Raw genomic sequence first — 15,304 nt, 5'->3', positions numbered from 1 at the left:
AGCGAGCACGGCGGGGGGCGGGGGTGGCGGCGGCTGGAGGGGTAGCCCTGGGTACGGGGCCTGGGCACTCCACTTCTCGCCCTGCTTCTGTCCCATCTCGGGCCTCTTCCCGTCCTGAGATTTATGGCTGTTGCTTCTGACTTTCACACAGCAACTCAAGAACAAGAAGCAGACAGAGACCGAGATGCTGTACGGCAGTGCTCCCCGCACCCCCAGCAAACGGCGGGGACTGGCCCCCAACACGCCCGGCAAAGTGCGCAAGGTGAGCACGGGGCTCTGCGAACCGCCCTCACGGGGCTCTCCAGGCCATGGCTCGTGGCCACCTCTTGCCTCCTGCCCCACGGATGCGGGAGGGTTTTTTAGACCTTCCGGGTTAGGTCCTCTAAACATATGAACGGAAGACTACCCTTACCCCGGTAGCAACTTGATAACGACAGTCACGGCCTGGTCAGTTCAGATGTGTGCCTGTTGTTGAGGTCTTGGGTGGGTTCAACTTGGGGAGCCCGGACCGCACGTTTAGTAAATGGAATATCCAGTATTCCTCCATCTCTGGAGCAGAAGGTCGGGGGGGGGCTGTGACCTTGTCTTTGATAAATGAAGTAGAGCTTTACTTCTCAGCTCGTATTTTATAAAATACAGGTAGTTTAAGAATCACCTGCAGGGGCGCCTGGCTGGCTTCGTCAGTAGAACATGCTCGACTCTTGATCCCAGGCTGGGAGTTCAAGCCCCATGTTGATGGCAGAGCTTACGTAAGAAAAAGAAAAAAAAGTCACCTGCAAAAACTCCCAAGAGAATACTTGGTGTTTTTCCTGATTTTAAAAAAGCTTATAAAGATTTTTTTTTGACACAGACAGAGATAGCGAGAGAGGGAACACAAGCAGGGGGAGTGGGAGAGGGAGAACAGGCTTCCCTCTGAGCAGGGAGCCCAGCGCTGGGCTCGATCCCAGGACCCTGGGATCATGACCTGAGGTGAAGGCAGCCGCTTAACCACTGAGCCACCCAGGTGCCCCAAAAAAGCTTTTAAATAGTGTATTTTTACAGGGTGCCTGGGTGGCTCAGTGGGTTAAGCCTCTGCCTTTGGCTCAGGTCATGATCTCAGGGTCCTGGGATCGAGCCCCGCGTCGGGCTCTCTGCTCAGCAGGGAGCCTGCTTCCCCCTCTCTCTCTGCCTGCCTCTCTATTTGTGATCTGTCAAATAAATAAAATCTTTTTTAAAAATAATGTATTTTTACAAAATAGAGATCACATATAATTTGGATTTCTGCCTCACCCTACTGGATATATTGCTTGTGATTTTTTTCATAGCATCAATCATTCTTCAAATACATGCTTTCTGTTAGCTATACCTCCTGTCCTCTTGCCATGCTATCATTTATTAAACTAGCTCCCTATTACATAGTTTCTAAAGATTTTATTTTTAAGATTTATTATCTTAAAGAGAGTGCATGCCCGTGCTCGAGGGGGGGTGAGGTGGGGGAGCGGGAGTGGGAGCGGGAGAGGGAGAGAATCTGAAGCAGGATCCACTCCCAGCGCAGAGCCCAGCCCGGAGCTCAGTCCCACAACCCTGAGATCATGACCTGAGCCATAATCGGGAGTCAGATGCTCAATTGACTGAGCCGCCCAGTTGCCCCTACCTAGAGGGTTTTGTTTTGTAAGTTTAATTTTATTGAGTCAAATTGGCAGATAAAGTGTACACTTTCATAAGTTTTGACATATGTAAACCCCATGAAACTATCACCATAGTCAAGCTCGTGAACACAGCCATGGCATGCAAAGCTTTCTCCTGCCCCTTCGTGTTCCCTTTGTGCCCCCACAGCCCGTGGCAGCCACAGCCTTGCTGTCACCACTGACTAGTTAGCATTTTTTTTTTTAAGACTTTTATTATTTTTATTTGACAGAGGGGGAGAGATCACAACTAGGCAGAGAGGCAGGTAGAGAGAGCAGGAGGAAGCAGGCTCCCCACTTAGAGAGCCCGATGTGGGGCTGGATCCCTGGACCTCGGGATCATGACCTGAGCTGAAGGCAGACGCTTAACCCACTGAGCCACCCAGGTGCCCCAAGTTTGCATTTTCTAATATGCTATATGCATGCAGTTATATAGTACGTATGCCTTTCTGGTCTGGCGTCTTTCATGTAGCGTAACTTTTGTGAGATTCATCCGTGTTGCTGCACAAGTAACAGGTCAGTCCTTTTTAATGGGGACCAGTATCCACTGCACGACTCGACCACAATTCGCTTATGTGCCTGGGGGTGGACGTTACGCTTGTTGGTGGGGTTTGGGCTGCTGTAAAGCGGCTGCGTTTGTACACAGGCCTTTGCGTGGCTGTCCGCTTTCATTCCTCCTGTGTAAATAACTAATCTGATAGGTTTAGAAGCAACACGGCTATGCCATTTTATAGTTCAATCGGGATAGAAATCGGCTTTGAACACTTAACACAGGTTTCCTCAAAGCTCTTAGCCACGGAAACCCATCTTGGACTTTTTCCTCTGTTCCTTCCTCTGTAGTGCTGGGCAGGCTACTGAGCATGTTCGATGTGTTCTGTTCTCCCATTCTTCTCCTTAGCTGAACACTACCACCATGTCCAATGCTACGGCCAACAGCAGCATTCGGCCTGTCTTTGGGGGGACAGTCTACCGTTCCCCCGTGTCTCGGCTTCCGCCTTCTGGCAGCAAGGTCAGTATGCTGTGCGCACAAGGACGTCACCAGCACGGCTCCAGCCCACTTACCCGGACGCCCCGCCTGCTTGGGCCATGTTCTAAGATGCCTGGATTCAGTTTCCCTTGAGATGCTGAGAGTAAGCTAGCTTATCTGTCAAACATGAGAGAGGGAATGGTCATTCTGCACCCCAGTAGGATCACGGGAGTCACTGGGATAGGGTTCCGGGGGCTCAGTTCACAGCTTGGGCTTCAGCCACTGCTGAGTGAGGTTCCTGTGCGTGGGTTCCAGTCCGGACACCCGGGATCACGAGACGGTCGGGGACGGTCACGTGAGGAGAGGTAGAGAGGATGTGCTAAATGTGTCTCTCAAGTATCTTACAGACAGGCTCGAGACAGGTCCTCTGAACGTCATTAAGAATTCCTGCAGCTTTTAAAACCACAAGTAGAGACACAAATAATACAGAGACGTTTCTAGCCTTCGGCCACTTGTGTGCGTGCGTGTGTGTGTGTGTCCATCCTTAGCATGATGCCCGGATCTCTCTCTCCTCTGCAGCCAGTCATCACTTCCACTTGTTCGGGGAAAAAAACCCCCCGTGCTGGGAGGCATGGAGCCGACAAGGAGAACCTGGAGCTCAATGGCAGCATCCTGAGCGGTGGGTACCCCGCCTCGGCCCCCCTCCAGCGCAACTTCAGCATTAATTCTGTTGCCAGCACCTATTCTGAGTTTGCGGTAATTCACCTTTTCTGATATCTACCAGTCTCTGGGGAGCACACAGTTGGGGCAGAGTGGGTTCCTTCCCAAGGGCACCCAGATAATTAGGACAGTTCTTTGGAGGCTGAGAATCCCTTTCCTGCCTTGACCGTGGCACGGGGTCGGGTGGTTTAGGGGATAGAGAAGGAAGGTGGCAGCGGCAACGCGACATTTAACCTGGATCCTTCTGCTTAAGAAATACCATCCCCTGGTCGCAGGAGGTGACCCTTCTGATCACTGCCCTGGTGCTCTCTTGGTGGAGTTCTTGGTAATTGTCTCAATTCTTTGTTCTTAGAAGGATCCACCCCTCTCTGACAGCTCCACTGTTGGGCTTCAGGTCTGTATGGCAACCCCTGCATGTCCCGTGGCCATTTTCCAAACTCACCTGTCACATCTGCTCGCTTAACTCCCGTCTGGGCACGGAGCTACACTAACTGATCATCTCAGCTGTACTATCGTAGAGCACCCCCCCGCCGCCCTTTTTTTAAACAAAGGAAGCAGGAATCCCTAATGCGGAAATCAAAAATACTTTCTGACTTCAGTCCTACAACATGCTAACCTGCTGCTTAACAAGAACACTTGTTCAGACTTGAATTGGATTCTCAGCCCTACCTAAAGTCAGGCAAATTTTTTTTTTTTTTTTAAATCACCGTGTTTCACACCAGAAGACCTCCACCCTCCCCAGTTGTGACCTCAGAGGCCTCCAGTGTGCTGGAGAGAACGGAGGCCCCATCACGCGGGGAGGGGAGCCCCAGCTGTGTGCTGCCTGTCGTGAGGTTCTTGGCCTGTGTGCTGATTACGTCCTGGAGTATATGCCTTACTAACCCCTTGGGGCTCACCTGCCAACTTTCTGCCACGAGCTAGCCAGCGCTCCTTTCCTAGCCTCCACCTGTTTCTACCACATCAAGCTACTAAAGCATCATGTGGCGTTGAAAAGCGATTTTCCAGACACTCTTTGGTCCTAGTAACCTACTCCGTCTTTACTAACCCTTAACCGCAGTGTCCTTAACAGCACGTGTTCTCTCTTCCCTCAGTGTCTTCCTGTGGGGAGGGGGGGCTGCTCCTCACTCGGGGTCGGGAGGGGGTGGGGAACAGGGGGGGACACACTGGCGCACAGTCAGGGGTGCCACTCTCTCGGTGCTGCAGTGGCGGAGGGTGGTGCAGTTGCCCAAGGCTAGAGCTGGTCTGGAACACAAACTAGCTTCATATTAGGGCACTTTTTTCAAATGACATCATTGTGTGTGTCGCTCCGGCTAGCTGCCTGCTGCACAGAGGGTCCTGCTTGCTCGTGCCTGCCTAGCCCAGCCCCGGAGCACCCACTTGGGGCTTAAATGCACCTGCTCCTCTTTATGGCAAGGCCACAGGTGGGAGGTCCACCTGGTTTGGGTTGCTGTGGCTCATATCCTCCCGCAGACAGCACCCAAGCCGGCAGACTAACCTCTCCTAACCTCTCTCTCAGGGCTCACTCATGCTTTATCTTCTTCTGTTCCATGTGCTCCAGCAGGAGATCAAATCACCAGCAGGTTCCAAGGCCCTCGGCCCCAGGGATTGGTAGATAGAGGGTCTGGCCCCGTGCTTTATAAAGGGCTCAAAGACCAAAAGTTGTTGCCTGCCTAGCTTGACGACTCGAGAGAGTACTTCGTGGAGTGTAAGGAATTTCTGTGCTGGGAGGTTCTGACGGAATGTACTGGCTCAGGAAAGGGGTCCAGGGTCCACGTGCACATGCTTATCTACGGCTAATAGCATTGTGCTCAGTCTTTCGTCTCACGTCCCTAACACAGCCTGTGCTGGCGAGGGACCTCGGGCTGAGTCCCATACCCGCGCTTCCGAGGAGGGGGGTGTGCCGGAGAGGGGCCGCACTGCCATTGACATTATTTATTTTTCAACAGCGAGAACTTTCAAAGGCTTCCAAATCTGACGCTGCTTCTCGAATCCTCAATTCGACCAACATCCAGTCCTGAGAAGCCCTGATCGGTCCGCCGCCGTGGTTTCCTGCGCCTAGACTAGATCTGGTTATGGGGGGGGGGCCTGGATTTTTCTTGAGTTTAGGTTCCACTACCCTGGGCCTGACTGACAGAAGAGATTGTTACAGATGAAAATCCACCAGAGGGTTCAGTGGGTCTTCAAAAACTGGATATTGTTTAGACCCAAGAAATACATTAAAACTTAGTTCATAGTGGTAAGTGCAAATTTTAGCAGATGGAACCTAATTTCTTTTTCTGCCCCATAATTCTATTGCTGAAGCCTGAGCAAGGGCTTGTATTTCACCATCGTGTAGGAAACTGACCGTGCCCATCCTTGGGGCGTGGGGCACAAAGTACCATTGGCCGGTACCCTTATGATTAGAGATGAACGTCTTGTTGGACAGGGAGGCTGGGGCTCCTTTGTTAAATGGTGTAGAATTCTGTTATACGGTGCAATGGCCTACGCGTGGAGACGTGTGTACGGACACGCATGCTTACCTGAACTCTGCTTCTTTAGTTTTCTCCGGGTTGAGGTGCCCACTGTGCCGGCGTTCGTCCGTCCCCTGCGGTTGGCAGGCTGTGGGGCTGGGCCGGGCCATCTCTGTCCCGGAGATCTGGAACTTTGCACATGTCAGTACTGGGGAGTTGTCCCTGCTACAGCGTCCGCATCTTCACGTACCCTGGCGATCACTACTGCTCTCCCCCAAGCACTATTTATTCTTCCTCTGCCTGCCTGTGCCAGCACTACTGTCTGCACACTCAATGGTTCTCGAAAGCTTACCGGCATGGGTTTGGTCTGTGTCAGCCATGCTGCTTAGACGTATACATGTCCTGTTTTTAAAAATATAAATATATTCTTAAAAATAAATTAATGTGTATACTTACCTTTCAAAAAGATACATGGTGTGGGTTTTTTTTTCCTCAAATCACTTTTTGATCAGTTTGGTCGGTGGAAAACTGAAAAGACTAAAAGAACATACAAGAAATTTTTAGTCAGGAGTATGATTTTTATATCCTTTTAAGCACTTATCTCTAAATAAAAAACACTTTATTTTGAGAAAAGCATGAGAGAAAAGGTCCAACTCTTGATATATAAAGGGGCTGAAGCCCTATTAGGAAATTTCTGGCTGCACGGTTGTCGGTCCTTAACAGGATTAGCTTTTACAGGGTGAGGCTGCCTGGCCTTTTGGTTTTTTAACAGCCTTTATTTTGATTAGAAAATACACACATATTTGAAGTGTTCACTTGGGTAAATTTTGATAGCACCCCAATCAAGTCCTAGGTTTTGCGAATATCTCCCAGTTTGTGGCTTCTCTCTTCATTCTTTTAACAGTGTTTCTGAGTACCAGATGGTTAACTTCGATGACATCCCATTTTTCTTTAGATTGTGTGTGTGTTCGAAGAAATCATTACCCAACCCAAGAGGTAATGGTTTTCTAGAAGTTTAAAACTGTAGGTTTTGCCTCTGTGTGTGATCCAGTTTGGCTGTGTATTCATGTGCATGGCTCCAAGCACGACTACATACAGATGTCAGGCTGTCGAGCAGCAGGAGTTGAAAAGCCTTTCCTTTCTCCAGCACGTGGCCCCGGTGCTGCTGTCAAAAGTCAGTGCATCCATCTGTCCTCATTACTGAAGACTTAATAATAATTCTTGAAATCAGGTGGTATTAGCTTTTTACTTTTTTTTTTTTTTTTTTTCCATTTTTAGCATTTAAGTAGGCTCCATACCCCATGTGGGGCTTGAACTCATGACGGAGATCAGGAGCTGCACACTCTACCTATTGAGCCGGCCGGCGGCTCAGACCTTCTTTAAAAGTCACTTTGGCTGTTCTAGGTCCTTTGCATTTTCATGGGAATTTCAGAATCAGCTTGTCAGTTTCTACAGTTTCTATAAAAAAATCGAGGACTATTGAATCTATAGATCCGTTTAGGGAGAACGGACATCTCTCTCCATTTCCACAGCTCATACATACAGATCTCCCACATCTTTGTCAGATATATCCCTGGTTCCTATTTCTCGAGGCTACTGGGATATTTTAAAATTCCAGTTCCTGGTTGTTGCCTGCCTGCAGGAATACAGTTGAGCTCTCTATACTGCTCTATACTGCTCTTGTATCCTTGCTAAACTCACTTATTAGAAGGATGGAGGGCGCCTGGCTGGCTCAGTGGGAGGAGCGTGTGACTCGTGATCTCCGGGCTGTGAGTTCGAGCCCCGTGAGGAGCGCACCGATTACTAAAGAGGGAAAATGATCATCTTTACAAATTGGCTCTGTTGGGCACACTCCTGCGTGGCTTAGCTGTGAGACAACTCGAGATTTCTCTACTGCTTGATCGCGTGGAGCCTAGAGACAGCCAGAGTGAAAGCTTGAGGTTTTCTCGGGCTTTTCTGAGCGTCTACGCCAGCCCTAGGTGCGGACTGAGCTTTCTCAGGTTCTCAGTACACCCGGGAGCTTTAAGAGGCCTTCACCTACGTACTTCCTTTCCCAACTTCCCTCTTCCCAGGCTTTTTGGCATGTCAGTTGCCTGTCCCAGCTATCGTCCCTCGTCCAAGCTGCTGCAGCCAATTCTCGTGTCCTTAAATACTTTTGGCAAAAGCCACCGAGCCTTGGAAACACGGACTCTGGCAAAGCGAAGGCCAGCTCTTAACACTGGTCTTTCAGGGAAATGCCAGAGGTTGAAATCCACTCACAGTTCTTTGAAAAGGACTTTATTTCTCCCTCTGGTGCCACAAACATGCACCAAAAATGTGAGCTCTTGTCCTCATTACCAGCCCCCACGTCCGGTGTGGTGGGCCGGCGAGGTGAGATGTCAGCGCACTTACCCGCAAAGCATCGGCTTCTCCCTCTGGTCGCTGGAAGGTTTTGTGAATTTCTGGAGGTCTGCAAAAGTGGACTCTGCCCTGGGGCGCCTGGGTGGCTCAGTCATTAAGCATCTTCGGCGCAGGTCATGATCCCAGGGTCCTGGGATCGAGCCCCGCATCAGGCTCTCTGTTCAGCAGGGAGCCTGCTTCCCTTCCTCTCTCTGCTTGTGTTCCCTCTCCCAGTGTGTCTCTATCAAATAAATAAATAAAATCTTAAAATCTTAAAAAAAAAAAAAAAAAAAGGTGGACTCTGCCAGTTTCTGCCAGTTCATTAGCTGCTCTTGTGAAAGGCAGAGCCCAGGAGTTCTACACCATTTTCAGTGACATCCCAATTCTCAATGTTTCTGCACCTAAAACGGCTTCAACATACACAAAGCAAAAACCGACAGAACTGAAAGGAAAAAATGGACAAATCTACCAGATAAAAAATAGTCAAGGCTCTAGAAGAAACTAATCCCACCAATAACCAGCTAGGCCTGATTGCAGACCACCACCCAGCAACGGCAAAAGAAATCCAAAGGGAAAAAAAAGAAAGAAAACATGCTCTTTTGTCAAGTGCATATGGAATAGTCACCAAAATAGGCCACATTCTGGGTCATAAACTGTAGCACATTTTTTTAAAAATTTAAAGACTTAATTCTAAGAGCCTGTGTGCACAGAGGGGCACCGGGAGAATCCCCAAGCAGACTCCCCCTTGAGCGTGGAGACCAACGCGGGGCTCGATCTCAACCCATGAGGTCACGATCTGACCCAAAAGCAAGAGTTGGACGGACACCTGAGCCACCCAGGCATCCCACATTTTTAAAAAATTTAAGTGATCAAAATGTTCTCTGGCCAGAAAGGAATTAAACCACAGCAGCCAAAAGCCCTCTCAGAAAATGTCCAAATACAATCTTTAAAAAAAAGAGAAAGTTTCAAGTGAAATTCACAGATATTTTGAACTGAACAAAAATGGAAATACTAAATTATCAAAGTTAGAGATGTAGCTAAAGCAACAGAGGAAATTTCGTAGTATTAAATGCTTATATTGGAAGAAAAGTCAACAATTTAAGCTTCTACATTAAACAAAAAACCCAAAGTAACCTGACAAGAAGAAAGGCAGTAAACCTAAGAGCAAGAAGCAATGAAGTCGAAAAGACCAAAGCAATACGGAGGAAATAAAAATCTGGTTCTAAAAAAAAAAAAAAAAAAAAACTGGTAAACTTTTAATGAGGGGCACCTGGGTGGCTCAGTCGTTGGGCGTCTGCCTTCAGCTCAGGTCATGATCCCAGGGTCCTGGGGGGCTCCCTGCTCAGCGGGAAGCCTGCTTCTCCCTCTCCCCCTCCCCCTGCTTGTGTTCCGTCTCTCGCTGGGTCTCCGTCAAATAAAATCTTTTAAAACAAACCAAAACGTTTAGCGATGAGAAAAAACTACCAGGAATCAAAGCAGGACTATCCCTACAGACCCCACAAACCTGCAAGGGATCACGAGCGAATATTATAAACTATGCACAGAAACTTGACAACTTAAGTGGACAAATTCCCTGAAAGACAAAAATGACCAAACTCACCCCCAAAATAATCTGAATAGTCCTTTAACCCATCACAGCAAACCTTCTGAAAATTACAATTCCAGGCCTATGTAGTATTACTGGTAGATTCTATTAAATATTTAAATTAGGAACAACACCAATTCTACACAGTTTCTTCCGGAAAACAGACATACCACTTTTCACTCACTCGATGAGAACGACCCTGGTATCAAAACCACAGAAACACGAAATAAGAAAACTACAGGCTAATTAATATCCCTTGTGAACAGACAAAAAATCCTTAACACGGCAAACTGAATCCCAAAACAAAAGAAGCCACATCGTCACCAGCAGGGTTCACGCTGGCAGTGCCAGGCTGGCTCTGGTCTGCTGGGGGATGTAAGATGGGGCAGGTGCTCTGGAGAAGTCCGGCATTTCCTCAAAAAGTTAACTTACCACGGGACCCAGCATTCCCAGTCCTAGGTTTGTTTTGTTTGTTTTTTAAGATTATTTATGGGGCACCTGGGTGGCTCAGTCGATGAAGCATCTGCCTTTGGCTCAGGTCATGAGCCCGCAGCCCAGGATCCGGCCCCACATCGGGCTCCCCGCTCAGGGAGGGATTTTATCCGGCAGCGAGCAAGCACGAGCCTCGGCAGAGGCAGGGATGCAGGTCTCGAACTCGGGATCCCAAGATCAGAACCCAAGCTGAAGTCAGACATTTAACCGAGTGAGCTACGCAGGCAACCCTCACTCCTAGGTATTAACACCCGATTGGAACATGTCCACACACAAATACACATATGACTGCTTACAACATTACTCGTAATAGCAAAAAAGCAGAAATCATTCAACTGTTCATCAGCTGACGAAAGGATAAACGAAGTTTATCCATGCAATACTGGGCAGCCGTGGAAGGAATACACGCGACAACACAGACGAACCTTGAAAATGCTGCGCTAAGTCAAAGAACCCCGACACGGAAAGCCATACGTTGTATGATTCCATTTATGTGAAACATCTAGAACAGGCAAATCATAGAAACAGGAAGGGGGAGCGGTGGTTCCCAGGGGCTAGCGGTAGTGGGCAGTGGTTGCTTTGGGGGCTTAGGAGAATGTTCTGAAACTAGATTGTGGCGATGGCTGTTGCACAACATTGTGAATGTACTAAAAACCACTGAGTTGTGTAGCTTAACAGGATGAATTCCACGGTATGCAAACAGTATAATTTTCAAATTCTATCACTATAATCTACCATATTGACTAACCAAAGAAGAAAACCCACACGATCATATCAATTGATGCAGAAAAGCATTTGACAAAATTCATGATAAAAACTTCCAGAACAGGGAAGCTGGGTGGCTCAGTGGGTTAAAGCCTCTGCTTTCGGCTCAGGTCATGATCCCGGGATCCTGGGATCAAGTCCCACATCAGGCTCTCTGCTCGGCGGGGAGCCTGCTTCCTCCTCTCTCTCTGCCTGCCTTGTGATCTCTTGTGATCTCTCTCTGTCAAATAAATAAATAAATAAATAAATAAATAATAAATAAATAAATCTTAAAAAAACAAAACAAAACAAAACAAAAAAAGCTTCCAGAACACTGGGGAGGGTGTGTGCTGTGACGTGTGTAAGCCTGACGATTCACAGACCTGTACCCCTGGAGCAAATAATACATTATATGTTAATAAAAAAAAAAAAAGGACAAGAAAAAAAAGTTAGCCTAGCAGGACTGAGACTGCCAGCTTGGACATGTATGCGTGCAAGGTCAGCCTCTGGCTGGCATCTGGAAATTTGGCTCTCAAAGAGTTTCCAGATCAGGGGTGGCTCACTGTGCCTAGACTGCTTGTGTGGGACACTATGTCTTAGGCTGAACATTTGCTTCCCCGCTGGGAATTCCGTATATGGTAAGCAAAGGGTGCCGCTGTGACAGCCCCCCATAAACATTGCGTGCTGAGTTTCTAAATGGGCTTCCTGGGGGCAGAAGCTCTGCACAGATAATGCTGTATTTTCACTGCTGCAAGGGGTTCTCGGTGACCCCCAGAAGCACAAGTAAGCCTGCACGTGGGTTCTGTCAGGCTCTGCCCGTGTTTGTCTCCCTTATGACCCAGCTCTGTACCCTTACTGTGTCCCTGTAATAAAGCTCAGCTACGGGTACAGCTATATGCCGAGTTCCAAAGTCCTAAAGAATGGCCACTAAGGGGTCGCGCTGGGGATCTCTACCACATCCTTTAAGTCCGGTGTCCTCGTCTGTAAATTAGCAGGGACAGACTCTCCCGCAGGCTCAAAGAATCAAGCATAGAGGCTTACAGCTCATAGAGACTTACTAAATGAAAATAAACTTTACCTAGAATTAAAAAAAAAAAAAAAAAACTTCCAGAAAATCAGGGGAAAAAAAGAATATTCCTTAACCTGATTAATGGCATCTACCAAAGTCAACTCACAGGTACCACAGGATGACTACAGGCTGCGCGCCTCCCCCGGAGCTCACAAGCAAGCGGTCTACTCTCACCACGCCTGTGGAATACGATCCCAGAACCGCGAACCAGTGCAATAAGGCAGGAAGAAAGACACGACGCACAGACTGGAAGGAAGACATTAAACCATCCTCATTCACGGACATCATGAGTGTATGGATTCCAAGGAACCTACAAAACGCTCCCATTGGTCTAGCAAGGCCGTGTAACACCAGGATAACCTACAAAATCAACCTCATTTGGAAACACTAGCAATCAACAATTGGAAACTAAAATTTGGAAAACAGCACTTAAAATAACTCCAAAACAACAAACGAGACCCAGGTATAAATCAAACAAAACTCATATTAGCATCTGCGGAAAACTGCAGGATACTGATGAAAGAGAAAAGCCCAAGTAGATACACGATGCCCTTGGAGGGGAACATCTGTTCTCCCCCAGGCGATCCGTACATCTAGGGCGGTTCCATTCAAAATCCCAGCGGAATGTTTTTGGTAGATAGAAACACGTTAGTGTACGTTATATGGAAACACAAACTAGAAAAGCCTAAGAATTTTTAAAAGCACCAACTCGGAGGACTCCCCCAGCTAATTTGGGGCTAGTTCTACAGCTCCCGCAACCAAGGCAAAGCGGCGTTGATTGGTGAAAGGACAGAAACAGGTCAGTGAACAGAACAGTGAGTCTACGGGCGCCTGGGTGGCTCAGTGGGTTAAGCCTCTGCCTTCGGCTCACGTCATGATCCCAGGGTCCTGGGATCGAGCCCTACATGGGGCTCTCTGCTCTTCGGGGAGCCTGCTTCCTCCTCTCTGCCTACTTGTGATCTCTCTGTCAAATAAAGAAATAAAATCTTAAAAAAAAAAAAAAAGACAAAAAAAGAAAAAACCAGTGAGTCTATGAAGACCCAAAAAACTGTGGTGAAATGGTTCCTGAGAAGGCGCGAAGGCAAGACACGGCCGCGTTCCCAACAGATGCTGCTGAACCACCGGACGGTCACGCGCCAAACGGCTCTACCTTTGCCTCGCTCCTCGCAAGGCAAAACTCAGATCAAAGACCGAAACATAAAATCCGAACCAGTATTTATTTTAGAACAGAAAATACTCATGGCATTCGGTTGGGCAGAGTTCTTAGGACATCAAAAACATCCCTAAAAGGAAACAACGGCAAGTCGGACTTGAGCCACTTTCAAGGCTTGGCTTTGCACGATACACTGTTAAGAGATGGAAGAGGCGGGCTACCAAGTAGGACGAAGTGTTTGCAAGTCACGTATCTGATGAAAGGAGACCTGTATCCGGAATATATTTAAAAACTCCCAAAATAGTGAAAGGAAACAACCGGGGGAGGGGTGCCGGCCCCATCAGGACAAAACATCCCGGGGCTCCGGGGTTGGCTCAGTGGGTTAAGCCTCTGCCTTCGGCTCAGGTCATGGTCTCAGGGTCCTGGGCTCGAGCCCCGCATCGGGCTCTCTGCTCAGGGGGAGCCTGATTCCCTTCCTCTCTCTCTGCCTGCCTCTCTGCCTACTTGGGATCTCGGTCTGTCAAATAAATAAATAAAATCTTTAAAAAAAAAAAAAAAGATACAAATTAGGTAGAGGGTAGAATGACAGTTGCTGGGGGTGGCTGTGTGGGGCAGGGGTTGGGGACTTAGTGTTAAATGGGTATAGAATTTCAGTAGAGAATTAAAGTCAATGTGAATGTACCTAATACCACGAGACTACACACTTAAAAATGGCTGAATGGTAGATTTTATGTTAAGTATATTTTACCACAAGAAAAAAAAGTATTGTAAAGACACCACAATCAGGAAAAATTTTTTTTTCTTTAAGATTTTATTTATTTATTTGACAGAGAGAGAGATCACAAGTAGGCAGAGGCAGGCAGAGAGAGAGGGAGAAGCAGGCTCCCCGCTGAGCAGAGAGCCTGATGTAGCCTGATGTGGGGCTCGGTCCCAGGACCCTGGGATCATGACCTGAGCCAAAGGCAGCCGCTGAACCGACTGAGCCACCCAGGCGCCCAAAAATTTCTTCAATCGCACATGTGCACACACACCCATTAACCATAAAGGGAAATGCTGATAAAGCCGGTAGTAAGCACTTCTGTTGATCAAAGTAAGTTATTCGCAAAACACACTGAGCATTACCGGGCACAGAGTAACGTTTAACACAAACTGGTGAAACCAAACACACCATACAGACTGAAAAGCCAGGGGGGCAGAGAGCAGTCTCCACACGTACCCATGAGGGACTTGCATCTAACATACATGAAGAACACAAATCACCACGAAAGCTGAGACAGGCACTTTAAAACAGAAAAACTCCAAATGGCCAATGAATAAATGAAAAGCTGCCCAACCTCACCAGTACTGGGGGAACCCGAACGGAAACTGCCGCCTGTCCGCCTGGTGTTTGAGCCACTACGAACCCCACATTGCCCCGGGGGAGGGCGGACGGGCTACACAGTCCTCTGGTAAAGACAGCTCGGCCACCAGCTCTACTCTGACTATTCTGCAGATGAACTTGGACACATGCACAAGGTGTGTGATCAACAACCAGAAACAAGAATGACCATGGGAGAGGATTCTGGGAAAGGGCAGAGTAGGACGTCCCCGTGTCTGCCCCTAGACAACAATGGTGCTGCACCATCTGTTGGGCGTAACCGTTCGGGAACTCGAGTTTGCTGAAGGCCTGCCACTTGCAGGAGAAGGCTTGGATGGTGAAAATGGTGATGAACTTGGGGCAGTTTCAGCTCCGCACGATAGCAGCAGCCTGCCCCCGCCCCCCGCCCCCCCGCAGCAGCCGTCCACAGCCTCCCCAGGCAGCGGGCACACAGCTTCTGAGGGGGGGGGCGGGGGGGGGGGAACCTGCCCTGCCAACAGCAGGCGTCTGTGCTCCGGCTGCTGCTCTGATCACAGAGGTGCAAAGAGGCAGGCAGCCAGGGTCGCGGTATGTCCCCGTACTGTTCCAAGCCGGTCCCCACTCTGGCTCAAGTGCCTGCCAGGAGATTTAAAGGGCCCGCGCCTTTCAGTTCCCCCTTCACTTTTCACTTTTTGCCTTTAGCGGGGAGCCAGACATTAAAGACTGGCACACTGGGGGCATCTGG

General features: G+C 48.6%; 2 protein-coding genes across 9 annotated transcripts in view; one reads left to right on the top strand and one right to left on the bottom strand.

Annotated features, from left to right (window-relative positions):
- The window catches only part of PRC1 (protein regulator of cytokinesis 1), a 24,551-nt gene extending 18,289 nt beyond the window's left edge, over positions 1 to 6,262 (top strand). Inside the window, exons 11-15 of one of the 4 annotated variants that reach the window (XM_080808650.1) lie at positions 152 to 262; positions 2,563 to 2,673; positions 3,211 to 3,310; positions 3,704 to 3,745; positions 5,298 to 6,262. In XM_080808650.1, coding sequence (XP_080664776.1) covers positions 152 to 262; positions 2,563 to 2,673; positions 3,211 to 3,310; positions 3,704 to 3,723 — 342 coding nt within the window. In that variant the 3' untranslated portion in view covers positions 3,724 to 3,745; positions 5,298 to 6,262. Of the gene's footprint in view, positions 1 to 151; positions 263 to 2,562; positions 2,674 to 3,210; positions 3,388 to 3,703; positions 3,746 to 5,297 lie in introns of all 4 variants that reach the window. The other 3 variants (XM_080808647.1, XM_080808649.1, XM_080808648.1) reach the window with 3 other exon arrangements.
- RCCD1 (RCC1 domain containing 1) overlaps positions 5,871 to 15,304 on the bottom strand; it is a 24,403-nt gene continuing 14,969 nt past the window's right edge. For 3 of the 5 annotated variants that reach the window (XR_013967132.1, XR_013967133.1, XR_013967136.1), the window contains exons 9-11: positions 8,193 to 8,421; positions 6,258 to 6,338; positions 5,871 to 5,992 (exon numbers count right to left, since the gene is read on the bottom strand). Coding sequence is in view for 2 of the 5 variants with exons in the window: in XM_080808655.1 (XP_080664781.1) it covers positions 8,350 to 8,421 (72 nt within the window). In the remaining 3 variants the exon portion in view is untranslated. Of the gene's footprint in view, positions 5,993 to 6,257; positions 6,339 to 7,084; positions 8,422 to 15,304 lie in introns of those variants that run through there. The other 2 variants (XM_080808651.1, XM_080808655.1) reach the window with 1 other exon arrangement.

Source organism: Martes martes (genome assembly GCF_963455335.1).
Source record: "Martes martes genome assembly, chromosome: 7".
NCBI lineage: Eukaryota > Metazoa > Chordata > Mammalia > Carnivora > Mustelidae > Martes > Martes martes.
This window is presented reverse-complemented; position numbering and strand designations above follow the sequence as displayed.